Consider the following 26,679-nt stretch of genomic DNA (forward strand, 5'->3'; position numbering starts at 1 on the left):
AAATGATTTCTTGGATGTGACACCAAAAGCACAGGGAATAGAAGCAACAATAGACTTCTTGTATGTCTACTTCATCACATTTAAAAACATCTGCTCATCAAAGAAAACAATCAATAAAATAAAAAGGCAACCTATAGAATGGGAGAAAATACAGTAGAACCTCCATCATTGACCACCTCCCTACATTACCCACCTTCTTAAGTTGACCTAATTTCATAGACCAGACACGTACCACCTGCATGTACTGATACTTCAGTAGGCCTCATTCCTGATGTTGACCACCTGCATGTATTGACCAGTTTCTTACAGTCCCTTGGGTGTCAATTTATACAGGTTCTACTATATTTGCAAATCATTGATAAGGGGTTAATATTTAGAATATATTAAGAACTATGACTCAACAAAAAGAAATGGTTACTCTTTCAAAAAAGAATGGATATTCTTTGAAAAATTAAAAATAGAACTACCATATGATCTATTGATTACCCGGCTAGAAATATAACCAAAAGAACTGAAAGCAGGATCTTTGGTATTTGTAGACCCATGTTATCATTATCACAATAGCTTAGAGGTGAAAGCAACTTATATGCCCACTGATGGATAAATGGATAAAGAAAATGTGGCACATACATACAATGGGATATTACTCAGCCTTGAAAAGGAAGGAAATACTGTCACATGATAACCTAGATAAAGCTTAAGGATATTATGCTAAATGAAGTCAGCCAGTCACAAAAAGACAAGTACTGTATAACACCCACTTACTGGAGATATTTAAAGTGGTCAAATTTATAGAAATAAAAAGTAAAATGGTGGTTGCCAGGGATTGGGGGTAGGGGTAAATGGGGGAATTGTTCAATGGGTCTAGAGTTTGTTTTGCAAGATGAAAAGGTTCTGGAGATTTATTGTATGACAATATACATATAGTTGACACTACTGAACCATATACTTAAAAATGGTTAATATGGTAAATTTTATGTTATATGTTTTCCAGTACATTAAGGTTTTTTTTTTTAATAATAAAGCTAATTTTAAGGTTTTAGCTTTTGTTACTTGGAAATTTGACACAAGTAGCACATTGTTATGGCAGGCATCTACAGAGTTCTTTTTATTAGTTCATATTACAAGGGTACATGTCAATTCTATTAAGTATAGAGTGTAGATGTCTTAACACAGTAATTAAGTAAATGAAGTGAAGGCTATATTAAGTAGTTTGATGTAAGCATTCCAAATTGTATAGAAAATCAATACATTGTATATACAATCACCCCATAAAGGCATTATTGTATACATGATCTATGTGTTTATGACTTAGTAAAAAAAAAAAAAGAAAAGAAATAAAAAAATCCAAATTATTCTGAATTGGATTACTAAACTACAGCTAATCATTACATTTTAAAGAAGATTATTTATGGACTGTATGGGAGAGAATGTTATAATTTTATTAATAAATGTTTGCATCCCTACCATGAACAATAAGTCACTAAAATTCCTCAGCACCAAGAAGACAACTGGGTTTACTCCTCCTTGAATAGAATTTTGTCAGCCTCAGATAGATTAGGGCCCTTCCTCTTCCCACCTCCCACACTCATTAGAACTGGTCACTCTGGATTTCCTGAGGATTTTACAGCCTTCCCTGAGTATGTCCACACTCAGCCACAGAAGTTAAGTGAAAAGCAATTTAAATAAATAAAACGGTGGGCAGAGGTTGAAGGACAATGCCCATCACCAACATGAAATACAGCAAGACTCTCATGGGAACACACTGGTGTTTTTACACTCATTTAACTGAAGAACTGTTTTGAGCAGTCTATCTGGAAGTCACCTGATTGACAATATCAGCTGAAATCCATGATGAGACTGCCTACTTATAAAGAGTTAAGGAGAATTCTTTCACTCTTCATATTCATTTATTAGTTATGATCATTCATGAATCCCTAAAATCAGCCAGGCTCTACCTGGATTGCACAGGGAAGCTCCTTCACAGGACTTTAAACCTTCCCAAAGCTTTCCCATTAACCTGCTAGTGCAGAATTCCCTGGGACAATGGAAAAACACACAGATGCCGTGGCCCCATTCCCCAGGCAGCCCGAACCCGCATCTTTAGAGATAGTTAGTTGAAGCTAACTAAGCACCCCAGGGAGTTCTGAGTTACCTCCACCTGTCCTGTTGGGGCAGCTTGGCAAACCCTGAGGAAGGTTCTTGGGAAACTAAAGAAAAAGAAGGGGCAGACACAGCCCATGGTGACTGTGGTCTGGTGCCCACATTCTTTTCTTCCTGGGCTGTGTCATTTTTGTTGGTGGAGACGCATCTGGCTGGGTTCTTTGAAAGTTGAAAGCCGTTATTTATTTTAGTCAGGGCTGAAGTGGAACTAGACATGGCCCCATGATGGAGAATTACATGGCTTTAGTTTTTCTTGAGGAAAAGGGTAAAAGAAGAAAAGAGGGATCCTCGAAGGCTAATTGACTTTTGTATATAAGAGACTAACTAGGATGTCCCTTTAAGTAAAAAGTCCTATGAAAACATATAGTCAAGCACATTCAGAGGGGTATGGAATGTATACTTCTTGTACCAGGCTGAAAACTGGCTCCATTATCATAATGGTCTTGAAGACTTTTGAGAAAGAAGAGAGCTGTCATTTTGATCACAATGTCACTGTGTTATGGTTGTCCACTCAGTTGTACCTACATGCATTTTAGGAGTCTTTATTTTAAGTAAAATTAAATTCTGTTTCTGAATCATTTCAGAAGGACATTATAAACATTTTTTGCCTACCTTAATTTTTGTGTTTTTCTGTATTAGACTGAAAATCCTGACAGGCAGACAGGATAGTGTTGTATTTAACAAACACCTTTGTGAAACCCAGGGAGATAAAAGAAGGGCTGAAGAGGGAGGGAGAGAGAGAGTAAGCGAGGGAGCTAGACAGCTCAGTTTAATCATTTATTTCCGATTTAATCATTCCCAGCCAAAATTGTGCGCATGGCTCTTGGGACGTGCATACATATATTTTAAAATGATTCTTTAAAGTAATGATGTAGGTGAGCGTGCCCCACTGGCCTCACAGCTGCTTTTTTTCACACATGGTAGCCGATGAGTAGAGGGGAAAAAAGCCAGAATGGTCCAGGGCGCATATCAATCATCTGTATATTAAAAACAATTCAAAACCACCTGAGGATTGTGTATCTAGGCTTCCAAGGTATTAAAATAATTACGAATGTGGGTACAGTGCTTGGCTATTTAGGCTTTCTCTCATTTTTGATATCAGAAAACAAATACTTGAAAAAGTGACTTTCCCCCATGTCACTCAGTTATTAAGTAAAAGAGCCAGGCCTTTAAACCCAGTGTGTTTCGAATCCATGTTCTACAATAGCGCACCACTTTTAACATAAAAGAGCACAATGTCAACTGAAAATTTCTTCACCTTTGTTCTCTGCTAAGCTTTTTGGCTCATTAGTAAATTATAGTCAGGGAGCGGCTGAGAAAGCTGGGGTCACAGATGCTGTCACTTCAATCTTATGGATGCTTCCTACACAAGGCCGCTGTGTCTGCTGAAAGCCTGAGGGATGCAATTTTGGTTTCCCTGTGCCACCCCCTGCCACCAATAGTTTCATTCTCAAAATCATCAATAATTATTTGTGAGTCCCCTGGAATTCTGCCCTGCTCTACCTCCAAATCTTCTCATTAGAGATCCCTCCTGGTGTGGAGGCTCTTCCCGTGGCTGCCTGGCTGGGCGCTCAGCCTCCTTCCCTGCTAGTACGTTTTGTCTGTCATCGTTTTCTTTCGTAATTAATTGCAACTGGCACAGCTGCAGGTGAGGAGAGTGGCTGGAGGGAAGAAACGCAGCTTCTGACTCTCTCACTCACCTCCTTGGCTCGAGCCAGCTGAGCTATCCTCTGCGTGAGTCTCGGGCTACTCGTGTCTCACTCAGTGGCTGGCATCCCTTTCCGCTTTTCCCTGCCTTTACCGTTCACCCTCCTGTCCAACATCAGGACACTCCCATTGCCTTGTTTCTTAACATGAGTAGATTACTCTTTGGATCCTTTCCCCACATTTTCTTAAGGTTTTTCCATCACATTATATTGCCGTATCCCTTAAAAGTGGTGAGTACCTGGTGAACAACAGTTATTACTGAAAGAGCAGACTGTTGAGATGTACTCTGGACATGAAACCTCATCTACCCTGAGGTTTTCCTTCCGTATTCTAAAGCAGAGTGTTTTATGATTGTATATCTGGAAAACACCAGGGATTCTACTACAAAGCTCTTAGAAGTGATCAAGGAATACAGCAGCGTCTTAGGTTACAAAATCAACATTCATAAATCGGTAGCCTTTATATATACCAACAATAGCCAAGCTGAAAAAACAGTTAAGGACTCTATTCCATTCATAGTAGTGTCAAAGAGGATGAAATATTTGGGAGTTTATCTAAAAAAGGACGTGAAAGATCTCTATAAAGAGAACTATGAAACTCTAAGAAAAGAAATAGCTGAAAATGTTAACAAATGGAAAAACATACCATGCTCATGGCTGAGAAGAAGCAACATTGTTAAAATGTCCATACTACCCAAAGCAATATACAATTTTAATACAATCCTTATTAAAGCTCTACTGTCATACTTTAAAGATCTTGAAAAAATAATACTTTGTTTTATATGGAATCAGAAAAAACCTCGAATAGCCAAGAAATTACTCAGAAATAAAAACAAAGCAGGAGGAATCATGCTACCAGACCTCAGACTATACTATAAATTGATAGTGATCAAAACAGCATGGTACTGGCACAAAAACAAAGAGGCAGATGTATGGAACAGAATAGAGAACCAAGAGATGAACCCAGCTACTTATCATTATTTGATCTTTGACAAGCCAATTAAAAACATTCAGTGGGGAAAAGATTCCCTATTTAACAAATGGTGCTGGGTGAACTGGCTGGCAACTGTAGAAGACTGAAACTGGACCCACACCTTTCACCATTAACTAAGATAGACTCTCACTGGGTTAAAGATTTAAACTTAAGACATGAAACTATAAAAATACTAGAAGGGAGTGCAGGGAAAACCCTTGAAGAAATCGGTCTGGGCGAGTATTTTATGAGGAGGACCCCCCCGGGGTAATTGAAGCAGCTTCAAAAATACACCACTGGGACCTGATCAAACTAAAAAGCTTCTGCACAGCCAAGAACATAGTAAGTAAAGCAAGCAAACAGCCCTAAGAATGGGAGAAGATATTTGCAGGTTATATCTCCGACAAAAGTTTAATAACTAGAATCCACAGAGAACTCAAACATATAAGCAAGAAAAGAACAAGTGATCCCATCACAGGCTGGGCAAGGGACTCGAAGAGAAACTTCCCTGAAGAAGAGAGGCACACGGCCTACAGACATATGAAAAAATGCTCATCATCTTTAATCATTAGAGAAATGCAAATCAAAACTACTTTGAGATATCATCTAACTCCAGTAAGATTAGCCCATATCACAAAATCCCAAGACCAGAGATATTGGCGTGGATGTAGAGAAAAGGGAACACTTCTACACTGCTGGTGGGAATGTAAATTAGTACATTCCTTTTGGAAAGATGTTTGGAGAACACTCAGAGATCTAAAAATAGATCTGCCATTCAATCCTATAATTCCTCTACTAGGCATATACCCGGAAGACCAAAAATCACATCATAACAAAGATATTTGTATCAGAATGTTTATTGCAGCCCAATTCATAATAGCTAAGTGATGGAAAAAGCCCAAATGCCCATCGATCCACGAATGGATAATAAATTGTGGTATATGTACACTATGGAATATTATGCAACCTTAAAGAAAGATGGAGACTTTACCTCTTTCATGTTTACATGGATGGAGCTGGGACATATTCTTCTTAGTAAAGTATCTCAAGAATGGAAGAAAAAGTATCCAATGTACTCAGCCCTACTATGAAACTAATTTATGGCTTTCATATGAAAGCTATAGTCCAGTTATAACCTAAGAATATGGGGAAGGGGGAGAGGGAGGGGAGGGAGGGGGGAGGATGGATGGAGGGAGGGTGATTGGCGGGATTACACCTGTGGTGCATCTTACAAGGGTACATGTGAAACTTAGTAAATGTAGAATATAATTGTCTTAATACAATAACTAAGAAAATGCCAGGAAGGCTATGTTAACCAGTGTGATGAAAATGCGTCAAACTGTTTATAAAACCAGTGTATGGTGCCCCATGATCACATTAATGTACACAGCTATGATTTAATAAAAAAAAAAATAAAGCCGAATGTTTGGTTGTATTCAGTCCTCATTGTGAGGCTCACATTAACATCTGTTGCTCTATTCACTTTTCTTTCTCTCTCTTTCTTTTTGAGACAGAGTCTTACTTTGTCACCCTCGGTAGAGTGCTGTGGTGTCCCAGCTCACTGCAACCTCAAACTCTTAGGCTCAAGCAATCCTTCTGTCTTAGTTTTTCATTTTTAGCAGAGATGGGGTCTCACTCTTGCTCAGGCTGGACTCAAACTCGTGAGCTCAAGCGGTCCATCCACCTCTGCCTCCTAGAGTGCTAGGATTACAGGCGTGAGCCACTGTGCCCAGCATTCACTTATTTTCTTATAATCATTAGTACAACCCTAAGAGTGACAAATCTTCTGTAAAAGGATGGTGCTGCCTGAATTATGAAGTGTACTATGGACAAATATGGCTCCCAAAAAGGTATCAACTAACCTGGAAAAAGAAAAGCAGCAGCTGAGTCAAAGACTAATGCATAGGAGAAATCTCAAAAGCATTAACAAACACACTATGAGAACTTTTTGCATTGTGATACTATAAACAAAATAATAAGTGAGTTGAAATCATGGTTGGTTAAACTCCTGGTAGAAGCCCTCAGTACTGTGACATCATGCTTGGTCTCTTGCACACTGTGTGTGTTGTCAGCCAAGGAACTATTATTTCATGTTTAACTGGCCTAATACAGTCTTAGGTTTCAGATTCTGTGCAAAACCACACCCGGCCACAGAAGTTAAGTGAAAAGCAAATAAATAAATAAAACAGAGGGCAGAGCCCATCACCAACCTGAAATCCAGAAAGTCTCTCATGGAATACACTGGTGTTTTTATTCTTATTTAACTGAAAGACTGTTTTAATTACCTGCTGACTGAACGTTACCTAGACATTTATTAAAGCACCTGCTATGTGCCAGGCACAGTGGTGGGAGGAACTATGAATGGGAAAAAATGGGTACTAATGTGTAGTTGGAATTTCTCAGTTGGAAACCAGATGGCTCCCCCTTGCCACCACTCTCTAAGCTCGCTGGAGACTTTGAGGAGACTCTCACAGAGGTTTCAGTTTAGGGCTTTGGCAGCCTCCTAGGGCTCTTTGTTTCCATCTTTTTCAAGATTTCTGCTGGAAAGGGGCATCAACCGCCTATTCTTTCTCAGATGCAGTTCCTATTATTTGCCCTTATCGTATGCATCAGTATCTATTACAGAATATACTCCTCAAAGGTCTTCAGTGCAAATCTCATCTCCACTCAGTAAAGATTCTTCCAAGGTCCCAAAACCTACCTCTGGGCACCCTTTTATTTGCTCCTTCTAGGATGGCAATATGCATGGTTGATATGAGGAATCTCAAAAAAAAAGGTGAGGGATTTATTGAAATTTGTTAGTCATCAGCACAAAAGGCTTTATTCATTTCCACGTAGTTTCTGTAGTTAGGATTAAATTTCTTGAAGAATTTTTGAACCCTGCTCAAGTTAATTAAAATTTATTCATTTGCCAAAACTACTCCAACAAGCAAATGCAGAAAATGGTTCTATATGGGTTCCAGGATTGAAATTTTTTACAGCTATGTAGTTTATCATGATAGGTAATAAGACCATAAATTGATCATCTTTTCTCTATAGTGTTTGCTCACATGGACAGATCTGCATAGATCTTGATTTTGTGGAGCTTGAAGGTTACCCACTTTGGGAGGCCCTACTTAACAAAAAGAACCACACCTACGGTGCATCTTACAAGGGTACATGCGAAATTTACTAAATGTAAAAATATAAATGTCTTAACACAATAACTAAGAAAATGCCATGAAGGCTATGTTAACCAGTTTGATGAAAATATTTCAAATTGTATATAAAAAACAGCACATTGTACCCCATGATTGCGTTAATGTACACAGCTATGATTTAATAAAAAAAAAAGAGTACAAACTTTTGAATATAAATATTTTATCACGTTTGCTGGTAGCAGAAGCATAATTAAAGCTGAAAAGGGCACTTAATTCTATGAAATCCTTAAAATTCCTAAGACTATCCATCCCGTTATCCTTAGGCAGAAAAATCTATCCAAAAGCTTTTTGGAACTTACATTGAATGGACTAAATTCTTTTCTCTGGATGTACCTCAGGGTAGCATTAATTTGGTATAATTGGGAGATTTTTTTTTTTTCAATTAGGATCTTTTTTACTGTTTTTAAGTGCTTCTCTGGGGCAGGCTCTTTGGAGCAGTGGGCTTAAGGGTGCTTACCTCTTATAAACTTTTGGTCTTGAGACTACAAGGGTCAGTTTGGGAATCTCAAATCCCTGTAGTTTGGAGAATCCAGAGTAGGATTTTATAAAAATGACCACCAGTTCTTAAGTGGATTGAGTTGTAAAGGAAGGCAGGGGAGTCATCCCAGGTCATAGCTGTACAATGCAAATTTGGATGGAAGAGTGAAGGCATTGGAACACCCTGCAGCCATCATTGTTGGGCATCTGAATTTTAAACACAATTTTTAGAAGGTGACAAGTTGCTTGCCATGTATCATGGCAGGGGGAGTTGTATAAGCAGTTGAGAAGAAATGTGGAGAGGAATAACACTAGCTTCAGATACCAAATTGAAAATGAAATGTCTTGAAGAATTTTTGAACCCTGCTCAAGTTAATTAAAATTTATTCATTTACCAAAACTACTCCAACTTGCAAATGCAGAAAATGGTTCTATATGGGTTCCAGGATTGAAATTTTTTACAGCTATGTAATTTATCATGATAGTTAATAAGACCATAAAGTTATCATCTTTTCTCTATAGTGTTTACTTGCATGGACAGATCTGGATAGATCTGGATTTTGTGGAGTTTGAAGGTTACCCAATTTGGGAGGCCCTTCTTAACAAAAAGAGTATAAACTTTTGAATATGAAGTAAACGCTGGTTCCTTACAAGGAGCCTTTGCAAGTGAAGAGCCCTGAAAGCTGAGTTTCATTGATTCCTGGTGAGTTCTCATCTGGACATAAAGCTGTGTTATGAGGATACCACATCATCACAGGCAGGACCTGTAGGGGAAACTGAGCCTGATCTTTAGCATAAGACTCGTTTTCTGCTTGAGAGCCCTAGAGAATCACGAACATGGCATGTGAATTGTGTACATCTGGGAGATCAGAAAACTGTCCTCCCAGGGAGAATGTGTGTGTGAGGTGTGGCAGTACCAGGCCTATTGGCTATGGTAAAGATTCTCTAGATTCTAACGTCTCTTGATGCTAGAGGCAGAAGTTGTGCTTAAGGTCTGAGATTTTGCAAAATAAATTGGAGACATTCTGTCTGACCCTTTCCACGTCCCCCCTTTCTTAATGCTGATGTTTGATAAGTAACTTTTAACTACTTTTTCCTGCTTTGTGATAATAAAGGTGTTTTATTTGGACCTGAAGTTCACTCAGGAGAGCTCCTCCTAGAGTTCCTCAGTCCACCGACACAGACTTTATGTCAAGCCTCTTCATTCCTCGCGCCAAGACCCCCTCATCTGGTGACCCCAAACCCCTTCAGGACACAGCTCTGCTGCTGCCTCAGTAGGTGGCAGACAAAGCTAAATGTGGCAACCGTGCTTCCTACTTTGCGTAGCATCTCTGAATACTTTGCTGGCCACCTTACATAGCGATCTCTCAGTGGAACAAGGCAGCAGAACTAGCACATCCTTACGACTAGCAGGTCCTGATCCAGAATCTTTTGTGCTGAAAGATTCCTCATGAGGCCCCTTATAAAGCTTATTGCTGAAATATTACCGGTTTATGACCAGACTATCTTGGATTTAAAACACCCTACCCAATGCCACCAACTGTGAAGCAACTAAAACAATATCCATAAATAAAATCACTTTTAAGGCCAAACCACTGCCAAGAACCAGATTTGTCAAGAGTAACTTGAACAAAGTTGCTCCTATCAGGCAATGCTCACAGACACATCCCTTTGTGCACATCCTAAAATATCAGCTTATTTCAAAAGATGCAGCAAACTGAAAATGAGCTGCAAAAATTCCTACTGAGTGATCTACTTACGTTTGGTGCATCTGGTGCATGTTCAAACTCCGGCACGTGTGTGTGAAAACACACACACATACTTGTGAACCAACACGTCTCCTTGAATAGATCATTTCTTTTTACTGTCTTATCTGTGAGCAAATTGTCAAAACAACCTCAAATGCTAGATAATATAAGCCTCAAATGCTAGTAATATAAAAATGACTGTAATAGCACAGGCGATATCATTGCTATGGGCGGCACCAGCACTTTCAGTGTTTCTCAAATCTGCAACTATCCTATTTTCTAGTCTTTATTCCTTTATTCACCGAAATGACTGATATGGGCAGTTTAGACACCCAGAGGAGGAGATAATGGTTTTGACCTTCACAGATGGTTAGCCGGCGGTGCCTCACATAAACGTTACACCCAAAGAGGTTGTGAACGTCGTTTCTCAACTTCTCTTCCTCTTCATTGTTAAGGAGACTAATTGTGTGTAATCATGTCCCCAGGAGCATTTGTGTGACAGGAAATGTTAAATTCCTTTTGATTTTTTTCTTTTGTAGTGGCAAGAACAGGAGGGCATTCTTTTAAAAATCTTTTCTTTTCCTAGGCAAAGCGTGGGAATGGAGGGTGAGAGTAAGTCAATTCTCAGAATAAGATGTTCCACCAAGATGTAAAGAGGGCGGGGAAGAAAGTAATTTTCAACAGCTAGGAGAGAACTGCCACAAGTGGCAGTCGATCAAATCAATGGCATGGTTTCATAATGTGGTCCCAGATTCAGCAGGAAAATGTTGCAGAGAGAGAACTGCAGGAATTCCTATTGTGTCTCCCTGCCCTCCCAGCCCCCCCAATGAATTAATTAGCCTGCTGGAAGTTGGAGGGCTCTGAAGGTGGTCAGTCTACCACTGATTCTCCTGGCAGTGTCAAAGATGATTCATGGTTACATATACAAGGAAGCACTGTTCATACATTAAAAATGACAGAGAATATACATTTTCACCTATGGTATTTACTCAACACTGCTGCCTTGGAAGCTTATTCCATCAGTTTCAGTACAAGGAGTCTCTGTGACCTGCGATCTGAACCACGTACTGAAATGACTCCCTGAGCAATATTCCTTCTAAATCAGTAGTCAGCTATAGCAATGAATAGTCTGGACAGCTTACAAGTTAGAGTTAAAAGAATGGCTTACCCATCAAAACTCTGTAACTCCCAGAATAATTATGACTGTAGCTTTTGGGCTAGAAATTATTTAAATAAAAGTTTATTTATGAAGGAAACAGCAGGGAGAAGAATAATACAAATTAGGTTCATTAAATGGACAGATTCCCTTCCAGTTAATTTTGGGATAATTTATGCCGGTTTTCTCTGATGTCATGTGTTGTTCAGGTTAATAGTCATGCTCATTATTAACTGACAGAGTTTACTTTGTATATTGGCATATCATTTAGGAAATCTATGAAAATCAAGCTTTTAATATGGGTATAAGAGTTTATTTACAGAAATGCAACTCTTAGGCCAGGCTTGGTGGCTCACACCTATAATCCCAGCACTCTGGGAGGCCGAGGCAGTTGGATTGCTTGAGCTCACAAGTTGAGCAAAATTGAGACCCTGTCTGCACTGAAAATAGAAAAACTGAGGCAAGAGGATCGCTTGAGCCCAAGTTGGAGGTTGCTATGAGCTATGATGCCACAAGCACTCTACCCAGGGTGACAGCTTGAGATTCTGTCTCAAAAAACAAACAAAATGCAACTCTTATTTTCCCAAACAAATATCCTGATTTATCTCTGTATTCTAAGGAGACTTTGAAGAACAAGATATTTCCCTTTATTGGAGTACAAATGGCCAAGACTAAAAGAGAACAGGGCAAAATATTTATTCTGACTCTGAATTTCTCTCTGCTTAGAACTAAAGATAATATTTTCTAATAAATTAAGAGCTATTACTTTTATAGGGCAAGCTACAGATCTCTTGGAAAAGTGAATACAATGATGCTCACTTAAAAAAAAATTATAATCAGAAAGTTAAAACTCTTTAACAAATCCACCCAATGCGAGGAATACATATGCTTCTAAGAAGGTGATGCGTCAGTCCCTCCAGATCTTTGAAATTCCGGACCGTGTCTGCAGGCCTTTATGTGTCTGTGTGGGTCAGTGACTCTCACCTTAAAGTGCTAACAATAGTAGTGCCCACTATTAATGTTGTTTCTTTTTAAAAAACAAAATGTTTCCTGCTGTGTAATTGTTTTTTTTTTTTCCAAAAAACACTTGACCTTGTGCAGTATTTTACGCTCACGTCATTTCCCCATGTATGATTCTTTCTGGATTTAGTATGTAGGAGAAAAAAAAATCGTTATGTAGTTCTTTAAAAATATTCAACCAAACAATAATAACAATTATAACGTTCTGAAGTATTTAAGGTGAACGTAAAATCTGAAAGCAGTAGAATTGGTTAAGGATGATGATTTATGTAACAACTGGATGAGGGAGAGGGAACCCAGGAAAATGCTGGAGCTTTTTATTGGCAAGCAGCATGGAGGAAACACTGGATGTGGATCAGGTTTGTGGGAGGATTCCTGAGTTTGGTTTTGGATGTAATGAAACTTTGTGATGTATCTTGGAAGTGTGCAAGTGGAAATATCAAGTTAGTTGCTTCTATGTTACTGAGGTATAAATTTGTGACCCATTTTTGTTTCCACGTTATTTAATCCAAAAGTGTAGGTGGAATCACTAGGGATAGAGAGTAGAGGGAGAAAAGAAGAGGAACTTGGATAAAGCTTTTATTAATTCCAGCATTTAATGGACAAAGGAAGGTGCTCTTGAAAATGGCTGCCCTGAGAAGTAGGAGAAAACTCAAAGAGTATTGAGTTAGGGAAGACAAGGTGGGGGTGGGTGTGTGGGTATTACAGGAAAAGAGACAGAATCAACATTAAGTATCATATGTTGCTAGAAAGACAGTTGGAAGAGAACTGAAAAATACCTGGCTTAGTGATAATGGTGGTCATTGTTGATCAAACAAGCCGCTTTAGTAAACTGCTTAAAGTGGAGACCAGGTAAGTGGGGTGAGGAGTGACTATGAGAAGAGTACATGGAGACAGTCAGTAGAATCAACTTTTCTGAGAAGTCTGATTATGAAGGGAAGGTGATCGAAGAAGCTATGTAAGGGGGTTGAGAGGTTATTGGAAGCTTTTATTTATGTGGCTGTTGTTAAATTGTTAAGACTAAACATTTTTTTAAAGGATTTAGTGGAGAAGAAACAGTTGACTATATCAGAAAAAAAGAAAGTGTGGACGTAGATTGTTTTAGTGTTTGATAAATGGATGTGAGGAGCTTCTACTGTATTCTCTGTGAAGAGATGAGATCATTGCTGAGAGTGAGATGGGGCATTGGAGGGCTGGAGGTTTGAGGAAAGTAGAGGCAGGTATGAAAACGATGGGAGAGGCGCTGAAGGATAGTTGGATAGTATGGACCTATTAAATGCTGGTGATCTAGAATTGATAGGAAATCCAGTCTTCATGGTTACATAAATGTCTCCAATAGGGCTCAGGTACTCATATGTGGGGCTCTGAGAAGCAAAGTATTTGGTTCATCACTGTTTTTCCAGACAGATGGGTGTAACAAAAACATAATGGAATGTGGAACGTTTGCAAGGGTGATATTGAAATAATGGATGATGCATTTCAATCTGGATATGTAGGATTTCGATGCAATGACTACGATGCATTGAAAAGAGGTGTTAGTGAACTGGAGTCCCTCTCAGGCCAAAGCAGGGTCTCGTTTATTCACATGCCACCCTAATAGATCCTTGTCTATAGAAAGAGGAAAAAAAACTGGTCCATTTTAAAGTTATACATTTTTATTTATTTATTTATTTTTTGTGTTTTTTTTTGTTTTTTGGCCGGGGCTGGGTTTGAACCTGCCACCTCCGGCATATGGTACCTGCGCCCTACTCCTTGAGCCACAGGCGCCGCCCTAAAGTTATACATTTTTAAAGACACTGAATATAAATAATTTCTTCTTTTTCTAATTTTTTGAGACAGAGTCTTACTTTGTTGAGCCAAACTAGAGCTCTGTGGTATCAGCATAGCTCACAGCAACCTCAAATGCCTGGGTTCAAGGGATCCTTCTGCTTCAGCCTCCTGCATAGCTAAGATTACAGGTGTCTGCCATCACATGCAACTAAATTTTTCTATTTTTTATTTATTTATTTATTTATTAAATCATAACTGTATACATTGATATGATCATGGGGCATCATACACTCACTTTAAATTTTTCTATTTTTGATAGAAACAGGATCTTGCTCTTGCTCAGGCTGTTCTCGAACTCCAGAACTCAAGGGATCTTCCTGCCCGGCTTCCCAGAGTGCTAGGATTATAGGCATCAGCCACCGTGCCTGGCCAAGAATTCTTTTTGATTAAACTAAAGGGCAAAAGAGAGCTAAATCCAATTTTAGTAACTCCCTCTCCTCTCAATTTTGTGGGAAGGCCCAAGCACAGACAAAATAAATTTCAGCCTAAGATTGTATGTATTCTTATCTGAATATAGATTTCTTTCAATATGTGAGTTGAAACTCTCTCTCAACATAATAAATTTATAGAAAAAATACTCTCTGCTCTTTTACTTTGAAAAAGAGTAAGAGAAGGTCATTTTGCACAAAGAATTGTAGTCCAGATGAGGAAAAATTGGAGGGACGGGATTAAAACTACAACTTTACACAACTTGGAATCTCATTTACTTTTTCCATTACTAATGAAATAAAAGCTGTGTTAACTGCTAGAAAAAACTGATTCTTAATATTGCAAAAAATAAACTTTAAAAGAATCATACCAAAGTTTTATTTTTCCCCATACTATTTGGCTTTTATATTATTTTCATTAAAACTTTTGGATAAAATAAAATGAGAGAAAAATGAAACACTAGCCATGTAGAAAACAAGAGAAAAAGATAGTGAGGAAGAGCTGTATCTTAAAACTCCATAAAATGTTTCAGATTACTCTTGTCAACCTCCTTTACCAAATGATAAATAACATTGCACCCAAGAGCAAGTGTCACTTTTCTTTTTTTCCAGAAAGGAAAATGACTATTCCAGCAAAGCAAATGAAGGAAAAATGGAATTTTCTCCTTATTACACCTCGAATAAACAAAAAACATCTAACAATTCAAGAACTTAAACTTGGACTTGGTAGGAGATATATACTGAAGCAGTGGATATACCTCTAGAGCCTAGAAGGCACCAATTTGTGACTCTTATGAGAGGATAAGTCCAATTTTTCTCAGCAAAGAACATACCAGGTGTCTTTTGTCACTGAATTTGGCTAAGTATTAGCTTAGCGATTTTTCATGAGCATGGCAACTAATCTTCTAGACCTTGATCAGAGGTTGGTTGTGGGAAAGGAGCAGGAGTAATTTGTTTGCTTTAATGAGTGGAGTGGGAAGAAAGGTAAAAGGGGAATTCAAGAAGATTAGGCAAGAGAAACAGATAAACAAAGGAATAAATAGGAAGTTCAAACTTCCTCCAAAGGGCATCTGTCTGAAGGAAATACAGTCATTTTTGCTTAAACCAAGAATCCAATGGAAGCTATATCCTTTTGAAGCCCAGAAAGGGCCTCGACATCGGCTTTTAACCCTTTCCTCCAAATACTTGAGATATATTTTATAGATAACCTATGAATGACTATAACTCAAAAGTTATTCCAAAATCGAGATAATGGAGGTGATGCAGTTAGAAAATAAAATGTTTGTAAGGTGACGATTTCAAGAGCCTCATTAAAAAGTTCATGTTCATGGCTTGTCAGGAGCAAGGTAAGATTGCTTCCTTGTTTCTGTCAGAAATGGGAAAAGCAGGCCATGCCGTACGCTGTTTGAGAAGTCAAGCAGCTGCTGATGGCAGCATGTTGGACTTCATGCCCTGTCTGTCCTTCATTTCCGTGTATGCTTCCTGAGATTGAATCATGGGAAGTTAATATGTCAATTATTTTCTTCCTGGGAGCCCAAGAAAGCCCCTTGTGTAGTAGATGCCAAAACAGAGCTATTACATGTTGAATTTGTAAGGATAAAAACCACAACAAGTATGCTACATATTTTTTGAAAACAGATTCCAAGTATATAATAGAGGGACAGGCAACCCTTTGATTTCTTCACATAAAACTACAGGAAAATATATAATCTGTTGTATAAAAGTGGTTTTTGTTTGGCCAATAAGAGGCCAAATTCTCATAGAATGCTTTGTTATAAGCGCTTTCATGCTGCAATTTTGTTTTCGTTGGAAAGACTGAAAAAGGAACTCTACTTTCTAAGGCTATGGGAAAACACGTAGAATACCATATGAGAACCAAGGGCTGTCCAGGCCTCAGGGGTTCTTGAAGTTGTGTGTTTTGGGTTAGGAGAGTTGCTCTTGTGGTTAAGGAACAAGGAGGAACATTCCTTTCACTTTCTGGATGAGGAAGGTGGAGCTTAGGAGGATTGGCTCACGTTCACAGGGACCCCAAAGCCTGGGCTTGAAACCAGCACTTTTGACTCCTAATCTTGCCACCATGTGACCTGTGGGGCTCAACTACGTGTTCTTTGAGTATAATTTCCGTTCGATCTGGAAAATACCTGACTTTTCTGACAACAAAAACTGTGTTCACTCAATGAACAGAAGCTTGCATATAATGCTTGCTGTTATATAATAGGAAAAAAAGGTTGTTTATTTTCATGACCAGATAGGATACACAGGGATTCTCTGCTGACTGCAGCCGGGGGACCTACTCTTTTCTCAGGCCCCGCCCCCAGCTACGGGGAGCGAGAGTAATGATACGCATGTGGTAGTCCCATCTCTGCCTGTTTATCATTAACAACTCTGCCTGTCCCATCTCTGCCTGTTTATCATCAACAACACTGTTGGACTGAAACAGTTATTTTGCCTGAACAGTCTGTAGCTGGGCTGAAGGTGTTTATCTGAGAGAAGGGCAGCAAGCACCTTTTTGCTCCTGCAGGGACAGGGGGGCAGGTCCCATCAGGTCAGCCCTGGAAGCGTCTTTCCTTGGGCAGAACCTGGCTAAGCCTCATCCCACGGAACTAGGAAAAAGCTGCCCTGTGGAGCTGTGAAGGAGGGTGGGGCGTCCTTGAATAATGACAACAAGAACAGCCCTTTATTGAGGCCTATTTTTCTAAGCCCTCTGCTGTGTGTGTTGAGTATAGCAGGATGGCCCTCACCACACTCCGGTGAGACAGGTGTCGTTATCACTGTCATCACCCCCATTTTACAGATTAGGAAAGGAAGACTCAGAAACTTCGAGCAATTTTCCTATTGTCACATAGGTAGCAATGGACAAAGATCTGAAGCTGGCTATTTGATTCACGCTCTGTGGTGCTCAGGGTTAATGAGTTTGAACTTGGCTTGGTAGGATCTGGTATATCAGTCCTGTATTCATAACATAAGTTGACCTGGAGGTTAATTTAAGTGAAGTCTCCAGAGAGAAGACAAGTTGATGACACTGAATTAGCACAAAATACTAAGTGTCCTGCTTCTTTTGGGGGAGGATATTAATTGTAGAGTATCCCCCCTATGAGAGAGATGCTCAGAGAGAAAAAGCGAGTTCACTCAGAGGCCTGGAGAACTCCATCTGTGAGGCAAGACCAGAGAAGCGGCTTATTTATCCCAAAGCAGAACTGGCTTGGCAAGAAAAAGGAGCGGGTTCGTATAAATAGGATGCTGTCAGGGAGGAAACCAACCACACTCATCTTCTCCCTACAAGAGCAATCTTCCTGCCTGCCCTGTTTCTGTGGCAGCATAGGCACAGTCACAGTCATGGGGCCTGGGACCCCACAGTCACCTGGGGCCCCACTTCTTTGCAACCAGCCCTTTCTTTCTGTAGTCCTGATGCCTCCCCCCAGTAATGTAGCATCAGATTCTGTGGATTTGGGGCCAGAATTGTCTAGCCTCTGAATCTTTCTTTTCTATCCCCATTGTAGTACCATAATTGAGGCCCCGTGACTTTTCCTTAATCGATGCCATTAGATCAATCTTTCTAAAACGAGACTCTATGTTACTCTCATGTCTACAAATCATCTGATTCCTCATTACCTACTGAATCAAATCCAGACACCGTCACCTGTTACTCAAAATCTTTATAGATGTCCCTAAACACAGCTTGTTCATCAGTCCTTCTCTAACAGCCAACCCTAAACGTGCCCAGCTGCAACTCTCACTTTACCGCAAGCACGTAGAATACTTTTCAGCATCCTCACCTTTATTTGTGACCTTTGCTCTGCTTACAAAAAATTAATAAGTATTTTCTTGTGTGATTTGTACCTCCTACAAGTTTTCCAAGTGGTTTCACTTGACTTATTCCACTGGAAAATTACAGCGCTCTGTGGGGTAGATATGATTATACTCATTTTACAGATGGGAACATAGTGGGGCAGAGCAGGCCTGGGACCTGAGGTTCCCGAGCCCAGGGGCTGGGGCAGGATTAGAAGTCAGACCTTCAAGCTTGCTGCTCTGTTCACAGCTCCGTGTTGCTCCTCTCTCTCCTTCATCTGGCCTTTCCTCTAACTCCCTCCAGTTTCTAATCGTCAAATGCTACCCTTTACAATGTCCAGTTCAAATCCACCAAGACATGAACTTTTCCAAAATAAACTCAGAAGAATCAAAGCCTCTTCTGAGTTCTTATAGCTCCTCATCCAACTTGCTGGACACTTAAAGCAATTATGAGAAAAGGCCTGAGAGTTCCTGCACAAGTACATTTGACGCCAACATGGATGAGCACTTCAAAACCTCTTGGATCATGATCTCATTAAGAAGCACCTTTTAAACCACAACCCAGGGTACATGTTCATATGCACAGACACACCTAAAATACGTTTTATAAACTAATATTTGCTTCTAATTCTGCAATGCGCTATCATATTTTCTTGAGTCTACTTTCATTTATTAAAAGGTGCTGGTTAGGAACCCACTAAATGGATTTGGAGAACTGCTAATGATTCTTTTTTTTTTTTTTTTTTTTCCAGCTAGACTGGTGGTTCTCAACCTTCCTAATGCTGTGGACCTTTAATACATTTCCTGTGGGTCGTGACCCACAGGTTGAGAACCACTGAGCTACACGATCCTTTATTAATTAATTTATTTTTGCAAACTAAATTTATTTCAGGTTAATGTGAAGGTACAAACAACCAGGTCAAAATATTTGATTTTGTTAGGTAGCGTTCTTCTCGTGGTTATGTCCCACACGCAAAAGGTGTGCCCAAGTCACCACCCCGTGCCCACTCAGTGAGAGGATTCTAAACCCCTACCCCTCTGCTAATGAGTCTTGATGAGCAGTTCGAAAAACTCTGATTTAAGCCTTATCTGTCTCTTCCAAATGGCCTTGACAACATTTTCTAAGGTTTGCAAAAGACTGAGCTAGCAAGAGAGCTATCTTCATCAGGGATTTAATCTGTAGTTCCTAACAGGAACACAAACAATTCCTACAAAGGCCAGTCCAGGAAGGAAGGGCCTCAGCTCCAGAGCATCAACTTCTATTTGCCGAAAGGTCAAGGACAGGGTTCTTAAGGAGCTAACTGATTGGGGAGGGAGCATTTATTCCAAAAGAGTGGGATTTGTGGGAGTGAGGTCCTGGGGAGAAAGAGTTCTCAATGGGCAGGTCTGTAGACTGAGAGGAGACTTATGTGCTCATCATAATAGTGAATAAGGCAGGAAATCAACTAGAATTTAAAAATAATAAAAATGTAATAAAATTCTTTGTTTATATCTGCAAAATGAGTCTGAAGGCCTTCAGGCCTATAAACCTGTCAGTGAATTTAGTATCATTTCAACTTTATGAAGCACTTGATGTTTGCAAAGTGCTTGTACAATTACCAATTACCATAATGTTCATCTTCTGAACATTTCAGTTCAGAGGAGGCCCGAGGACTTCAGACTAAGTGTAAAAGAAAAAAAAAAAAAAAGACAAGGAAAAGAAGTTGGTCAAGCCATTTAAAGACTGGGCTTCCGAGCCTGTACTGCTACATCTGTGTCAGGTGTGGACACCTGCTTGTGAGTGCCCTGGGGACACCCCCTCTCCTTCAGCACCCAGAGCCTGCAGCGCACGCAGCCAGCCTTGGGCAGCAGCTCTCATGGCTGACACTGGCTCTCTGCTCTTAGAGTTCCTGCATGATTAGGAGTTTACATGTATCAGGGGAGGAAAAGGAAAAGGGCTTGGCACCTGCAGCTCTAGGCCTGGGCCACAGTAAGTTATGTGGGAAGAGGTGTTTGCAGTCGCTGGGAAAAGGAAGAAGTCTTTCCTGTCTTGGTATTAAACACTGAAAGGATTAGGGACAGATTTGCTCGTATGAGTGAGAAATCAGTTCTGGCCATGTTTACAGGCAACAGGTCAGTGAAACCTGATACACTGGTGGATTTCAAGGAATTCCAAGGAAATAGCTTCAAGGGATGTCCAAAGGAATAATTTCAGGATGTGTCTGTTTCCTTTGGAAAAAAAGGATAGCTCTGAGTGCTTCTTCCCCTGCATTTAAAAGCCCACAGCGCCAGCTACTATTGGCAAGAGGCTGCCCTAGGAAGCGGAGAGCAGCTTCAGGGCTGATAGCACTCAAGTTTATCAGCTTGGGGACAAAAAGCAGCTTTTTCTCTGAAAGTGAATTTTAATTCAGATATTTTCTGTTAGATTAGTTAAAACCTCAGCCAGAAATTCTCTGGTTTCAGTAGATAGATAACTGAAATTCCAGAAGGCACGCCGAGAGACTGATTCGGTTTCTTAGCTAGAAAACTTTCCAGTAGACCTTGACCCTGACAATTACACCCCTGGATTATTTTCGTGAGTAGAAGTTTAGGAATCAATCTCGTTATGAAATGACACTTTTGTATTGGAACATATTTACTGTGGAACACACAGTGAGTATCCCAAAATATATTTTAAAGTAGAATGAAACATTTTTGTCTATACTTTTATCCACACAGAAAACTGGTGGGTGTTTTCAGGAGCCACTGTTTAGATAAGTTGGGGTTTATTGTTCTACTTGTCACACCACCTTCCGCATGGCTACTAGTTCTCTTTATTATAACAAACAGGACTGTGTGACTCTGTGCTTGAAGCGCTGTATTGGCCTCCTGCTGTCGATGAATGAAATCCACTTTCTTGACCATGACACACGTGGTTCTGCCCCACCTGAGCACATGATGATTCTGTAGTTTCACTGGCCACCAGCTGCCCCGAAACTCTTACCATTTCCCAAACATCCTACATCTTGTTCAGGCTTTTGCCTGAGCTGTTTCCATTGCAAGAAAGTCTTTCCCAGCCTCTCCCTGACCACCTTAGGGATTCTTACTTTTATTGCCCACTTTCAAAGTCTCAATACCAAATTGGAACTAATCGATCAATGCTTACGTGCAGATATGGAAGTAAATGTCCGTGGAAATCAAGCTGGGGGAAGGGAGGAAGAATAGGGCATGGAGAAATCCACACCTGCTGGGTACAGAGCACACTATCTGGGTGAAGACATTTGCGTGTATAACTTTGACTCAATCTGAACAAAAACAAGGGTAAACAAAACATGTGTACCCCCTCACATTCTGAAATAAACAAAACAAAACAAAAGTCACTTCTTTGTGGCTTCCCTGATTCTCCAAAGCTGTTTAGTGGACATCTTTCTGGCTTTCCTAACACTTGCTGTGGTCTGATTGTTTGTGTTCTCCAAAATTCATATGTTGAAAACTAACTCCCAAGGTGGTGGCATTAGGAGGCAGGGCCTTTGGGAAGTGATTAGGTTATGAGGGCTCTGCTCTCACAAATGGAATTGGTGGCCTTTTGGAGAAGGACTGAGGGAGCCTGTTTGCTTCTTCCATCATGTAAGGATGTAGCCAGAAGGTGCTAACCATGAACCTGGAAATGGGCCCTCACCAGACACTGAACTTCTGGTGCCTTCACCTTGGGCTTCCCAGTCTCCAGTTAGAAATAAACTTTTGTGTATGAGTCACTAGTCTAGACTAAGTCAATACTTTTTGCTCATAACTTTATTACAGTTCTCAGTGCATTGGTGTCTGGTGTTTCTACCCCATTGGGATCTTGAGGGCCATCACCATTTCTTATCTCTGTAGCTTAGAAGAAGCCAGAAGACATATTTTTTTTTCTAGCAAATAAGTATCAAGATGAAGTTCAGTTAAAATAATTGAAGAAAATGTAAATAGAATAATTATTTTTTTCTGGGGGAAGAAATATTATAACCAAACCCAATCCTGGCAGAATTAAGGGTGTCAGTACCTGATAAAAGACTGTCATCAGGATGAATCAGATTTGTGACAGAAAGGAAACTTTGAAGGACACTTTAGACTGGGAGACACCACTCTGTGTTTAGCCATCTGAATCATCAAACAGAAATAAAAAATTAATGCCAAGAAGAGAGAAGTCTGATTACAGTAGGCATTGGTAAGAAGTGTTTCATGTTTCCTGATTTACTTCAAAGGCTTGTCTGTTATCTCTAGAGACTACCTCTTTTTGCTGTTTTCTTCTAATTTTGTGCCTTCTAGGCAGATTCATTTGGGCTCTCTTTCTTCTATTTATGTCATACTTGTCAGAGGACCATCCCTTCTTTTGAGAATGTTCTTCTTCCTTCTCATCATTTAATTTTGTGTTAAGCAATCCCAATTCCTCCATGGACTTTTCCAAAGAGGACCGGAAGAATAGCATTTATGTCTTCAACAAGCTCTTTCTTTATTAACCACCAGCATAATAGAATAGTGTTTACTCACACTTATTTATGAGTTAGTTTGACATGTGTTGGGAATATATCATCAACATCTACCTTGTAAAGTGAACCTAATTAGGGAAGGGCCATGTCTGCCCAATACTTGTTATATAATGTCTACAACAGCCTCACATGCAGACAAGTCCTGAAAAATCGCACTCCACGAAATAGACCCAGGCCTCTGTCTCACTGTCAGGTGATAATATGTGAAGCTGGCAGCCATGGCCCATGCAGATAACGTGTCTCTGGTAGCTCATGAATTAGTTGGAAGCCTGAAAATACCTTGGCTCCTGCAATTCAGAAGGAGTGACCAAGTAACAAAGAAAATTTAAATAAAGTACTCTATTTTTTCCATGGGGAAGAAATATTAAAATTAAATTCTATGTTAAAGATAATATATATGTCATTATAAGTCTTGCTATTTTTCTTTTCCCCTTTTTTTCCTAATAAAATGATTCAATACTGACCTAGAAATCGTTAATATAACATTGCAGTGCTAATGACAAAACGCCATCGCTTCATCCGAAAGGTGCAATTGAAAGATTTCCTTTATCACAGGAAGGTACAGAGGAATAATTATCATCACTGGCTTGTATTGCTTCCATTGTGGAACAGAAAAATTGCTGCACTTCTCTATCAAGTCAAAATTGCTATCTGTAGTGTAATTTCCAGAAAAATAACTGTGGGATGATGGACTATAAGTTAGAAAAATTATAAATGAAACAATTGTATGTGCAGAACAGAGGACACAGAAGAACAGCTTAACTGTCGGCTACTCAATATCAAATAAGAAGAATCATTTCTGATTTATAGCCCAAGTAAAATCTTCCATTTATGGAGACTGAAGACTTTGCTATGGTATTAAAATACAGCTGTGGCAACTAAAAATTATTACAAGGATATAAAATAGAAATTTTGGTCATAATCAATGGTGATATTAAACACATTACATGGAACCTCTCTTTAAGAGATGTGTCTTTCAATAGGTAGTAATGATAATAATGACAACACTAATATTAGGGAACACTGTGCCAAGTGCTTTATGTTAATTTATTTACAAACAAGCCTATGAGGTAGGGACTTCTGTTATCCCCATTTTTCATATGAGAGACTGAGGCACAGAGAGGTTAACTTTCCTAAAATTACATAACTAGGAAGTGGATGACCTATAATAACAAATCAGTAACTCCTGACCACTAAGTCAGACTTCCTTCTAGTCGACAGAAACCAATAGTGGAGTGTCTGAGACATCTGTAAATCAGAAATTGATAAACACACTTATATTGGAATGTAAGCTTTTTGCGAATTTGTTTATAGCTGCATTCCTAGTGCCTAGGATGGTGCCTGGCACACGGTAGATTCTTGATTAATCTGTGATAAATGGTTGAATGAGGAAAGTCTTACAGAGTGCTTTGCACTGAGAAAATACTCAATAGATTTTTGAATTTGACTTAAAGGAATTTGTGTTGTGAATCCTTTTCCATTTTTTTTTTTTTTTTGAGAGAGAGAGTTTCACCTGTTGCCATGGGTAGAGTGCTGTGGTGTCAGCACAATCATAACTCACAGCAACCTCAGACCCTTGGGCTCAAGTGATCCTCTTGCCTCAGCATCTCAAATAGCTGGGACAACAGGTGCTTGCAACTATGCCTGGCTAAGTTTTCTATTTTTAGTAGAGACGGGGTCTGGTCTTGCTCAGACTGGTCTCTGAGCTCAAGCAATCCACCCTCCTTGGCCTCCCAGAAAGGTGGGATTACATGAGTGAGCCACTGTGCCCAGCTGTGAATCCATTCTGCAAGGGCAGGAGTTACCTTCTGGTTTCTTCTTTGTGTAAATGTAGATTTTCATATTTTGTTTAATGTGAAGAGGACATCAGAAAGTATTGGTATTTAATAGGAATATTATTCAAACTTTTACCATGGAAAGGGCAAAACAAAGTAAGGATGCCAAAGCTGACGCAGAATCCTGGAATCACCGCACAAGGCTCAGTCATCATCTCCTGACCCACAACATTTTAGTACAATCACAGTGGGGGAGCCATTGTGTTTAGGTAACAAGTCACAAAGTCATATCTGTAGTCACTTGTCAGGTTTCCAGAAGAGTTTTATACCAACTCTGGAATATTGTAATGTATTTAGGACATAGGGTCTTGAGAAGACTGCATGATTAACTGTTTTTAAATGTTTTGGTTCTAACAGGCCCATGAATACATGTACGTTGCCATCAGTAGGAAGCTTTTTAATAACTAGTCAACTTTTCTGATAAATTCAGCCCAAACAGAGGATAGCATGCATCTTTCTCATGCATGGAAGAAGAAAATTGCGGAAGACCCAAGTTGTGACCTGAACAAAAGACAGCCCATCTTTCCAGATACTGTTAAAATTCCCTTGCATCACTTCTTAACCAAAAAAGGCGTGTGACAGTAGGACTTTGGGAAGCTAGTGTTTTCTTTCAGGAAATTTTAATTTCACAATACTTTGTGCTAACGCAAGGGCTTTCTGTGAGTACGTCCACAGCAGTACCTATAGGGACAAGGATGACCAAGAGCCAAGCTCAATACCCAGTGAATTCAGTGGGTGGCTGCCCTGTGCAGACTGAGCACCTTTCTGCAGCCAGCTTCCCGGGGGAAGTAGTTGGGATGCCACGCACATGCTCTTGCAGGGATGCCATCAGGGATATATTTAGAGAGAGCCTTTAGAAAACGGATTGCTTATGTTTGGTCCAAATATTTCGTAATTTGGATGCTTTCTGGAACCACTTGTGGAGTTATCTGGTTACATTTGGCAAGTGAAAGTTACAAATAATTTTAATTTGTGGTTCCCCTGAAGAGTCTGTCCCCTCATGAAATGCTGGTGATGCTGCTGTCTGTCTTTCCTATGCTAGAGATCACCTGTGATTTCAAAGGGCTTTGGGGCCATCACTTATTTCAACGAGGTAAAAAGCGAGACTTAATGAGGGTCAACCAGCCCTACCTGGCTTGCTGCTGGGCCCTCAGAATCTAATACTGTATGTTGCCAAGTGCATAGTAGGCGCTCAGTAAGTATCCAGGGAGCCACCGACTGCTCACATCCTCTGCTACCTTTACTGCTACTACTGAAAACAAAATATGCCTCACCCAGAGACTGGTGAAGCTTTTGATGAACAACAAAAGAAGCTATCACGTTAAAACAATCAATTATACGCTAGGCATACTCAAAACAATAGATAGCATCACACACTCGTTAATACCACCAGAACTTGGGGATGGCCCACCCCTAAGTTGACTCAGGTGGACACAACCTGCTCTTCCGCTGATGCTGAGTGCCGGCTCCAAGCATATCAGTCACCTTGGACTTGGATGTGTCTTCCTCCTTTGGATTCAGTGGCCTCATTTATAAAACTGGGATAAGAGAACTAGCATTTTTTTGTTCCTCTGAGAGTTTTTTGCAAAATAAACTCAAGTCATTCACAAGGCCACAGCACTACCCTAATAAATAATTCATGGCTGCTTCAGCTAGTCAGACTAGGGAAAGCTGCAGTGCAAGGATCATCATTTAAAATGGAAAGTGCTGATCATAATATTCATACCTATGATTTAAAATAAGCGTGACTATGTGGGATATAATGAATTCTGTCAAGTTTCAGGAGGGGGATTTTTTTTCCTTTTCTGTTTTTTTTTTTTTTTTTGGTTAAGACTAAACTGCCATTACATTTAAATCTGGGAAATACTTG

General features: G+C 39.7%; 1 protein-coding gene across 3 annotated transcripts in view; it reads right to left on the reverse strand.

Annotated features, from left to right (window-relative positions):
- Nucleotides 1-26,679, reverse strand: part of SLC9A9 (solute carrier family 9 member A9) — a 678,779-nt gene that overhangs the window by 90,884 nt on the left and 561,216 nt on the right. Inside the window, exon 15 of one of the 3 annotated variants that reach the window (XM_053599746.1) lies at nt 3,057-3,140. The exons of the other annotated variants lie outside the window; for them this stretch is intronic. Coding sequence (XP_053455721.1) covers nt 3,133-3,140 — 8 coding nt within the window. The 3' untranslated portion in view covers nt 3,057-3,132. Of the gene's footprint in view, nt 1-3,056; nt 3,141-26,679 lie in introns of those variants that run through there. 3 annotated transcript variants of the gene reach the window in all.

The sequence above is a fragment of the Nycticebus coucang genome, chromosome 8 (assembly GCF_027406575.1).
Source record: "Nycticebus coucang isolate mNycCou1 chromosome 8, mNycCou1.pri, whole genome shotgun sequence".
NCBI classification, from domain to species: Eukaryota; Metazoa; Chordata; class Mammalia; order Primates; family Lorisidae; genus Nycticebus; species Nycticebus coucang.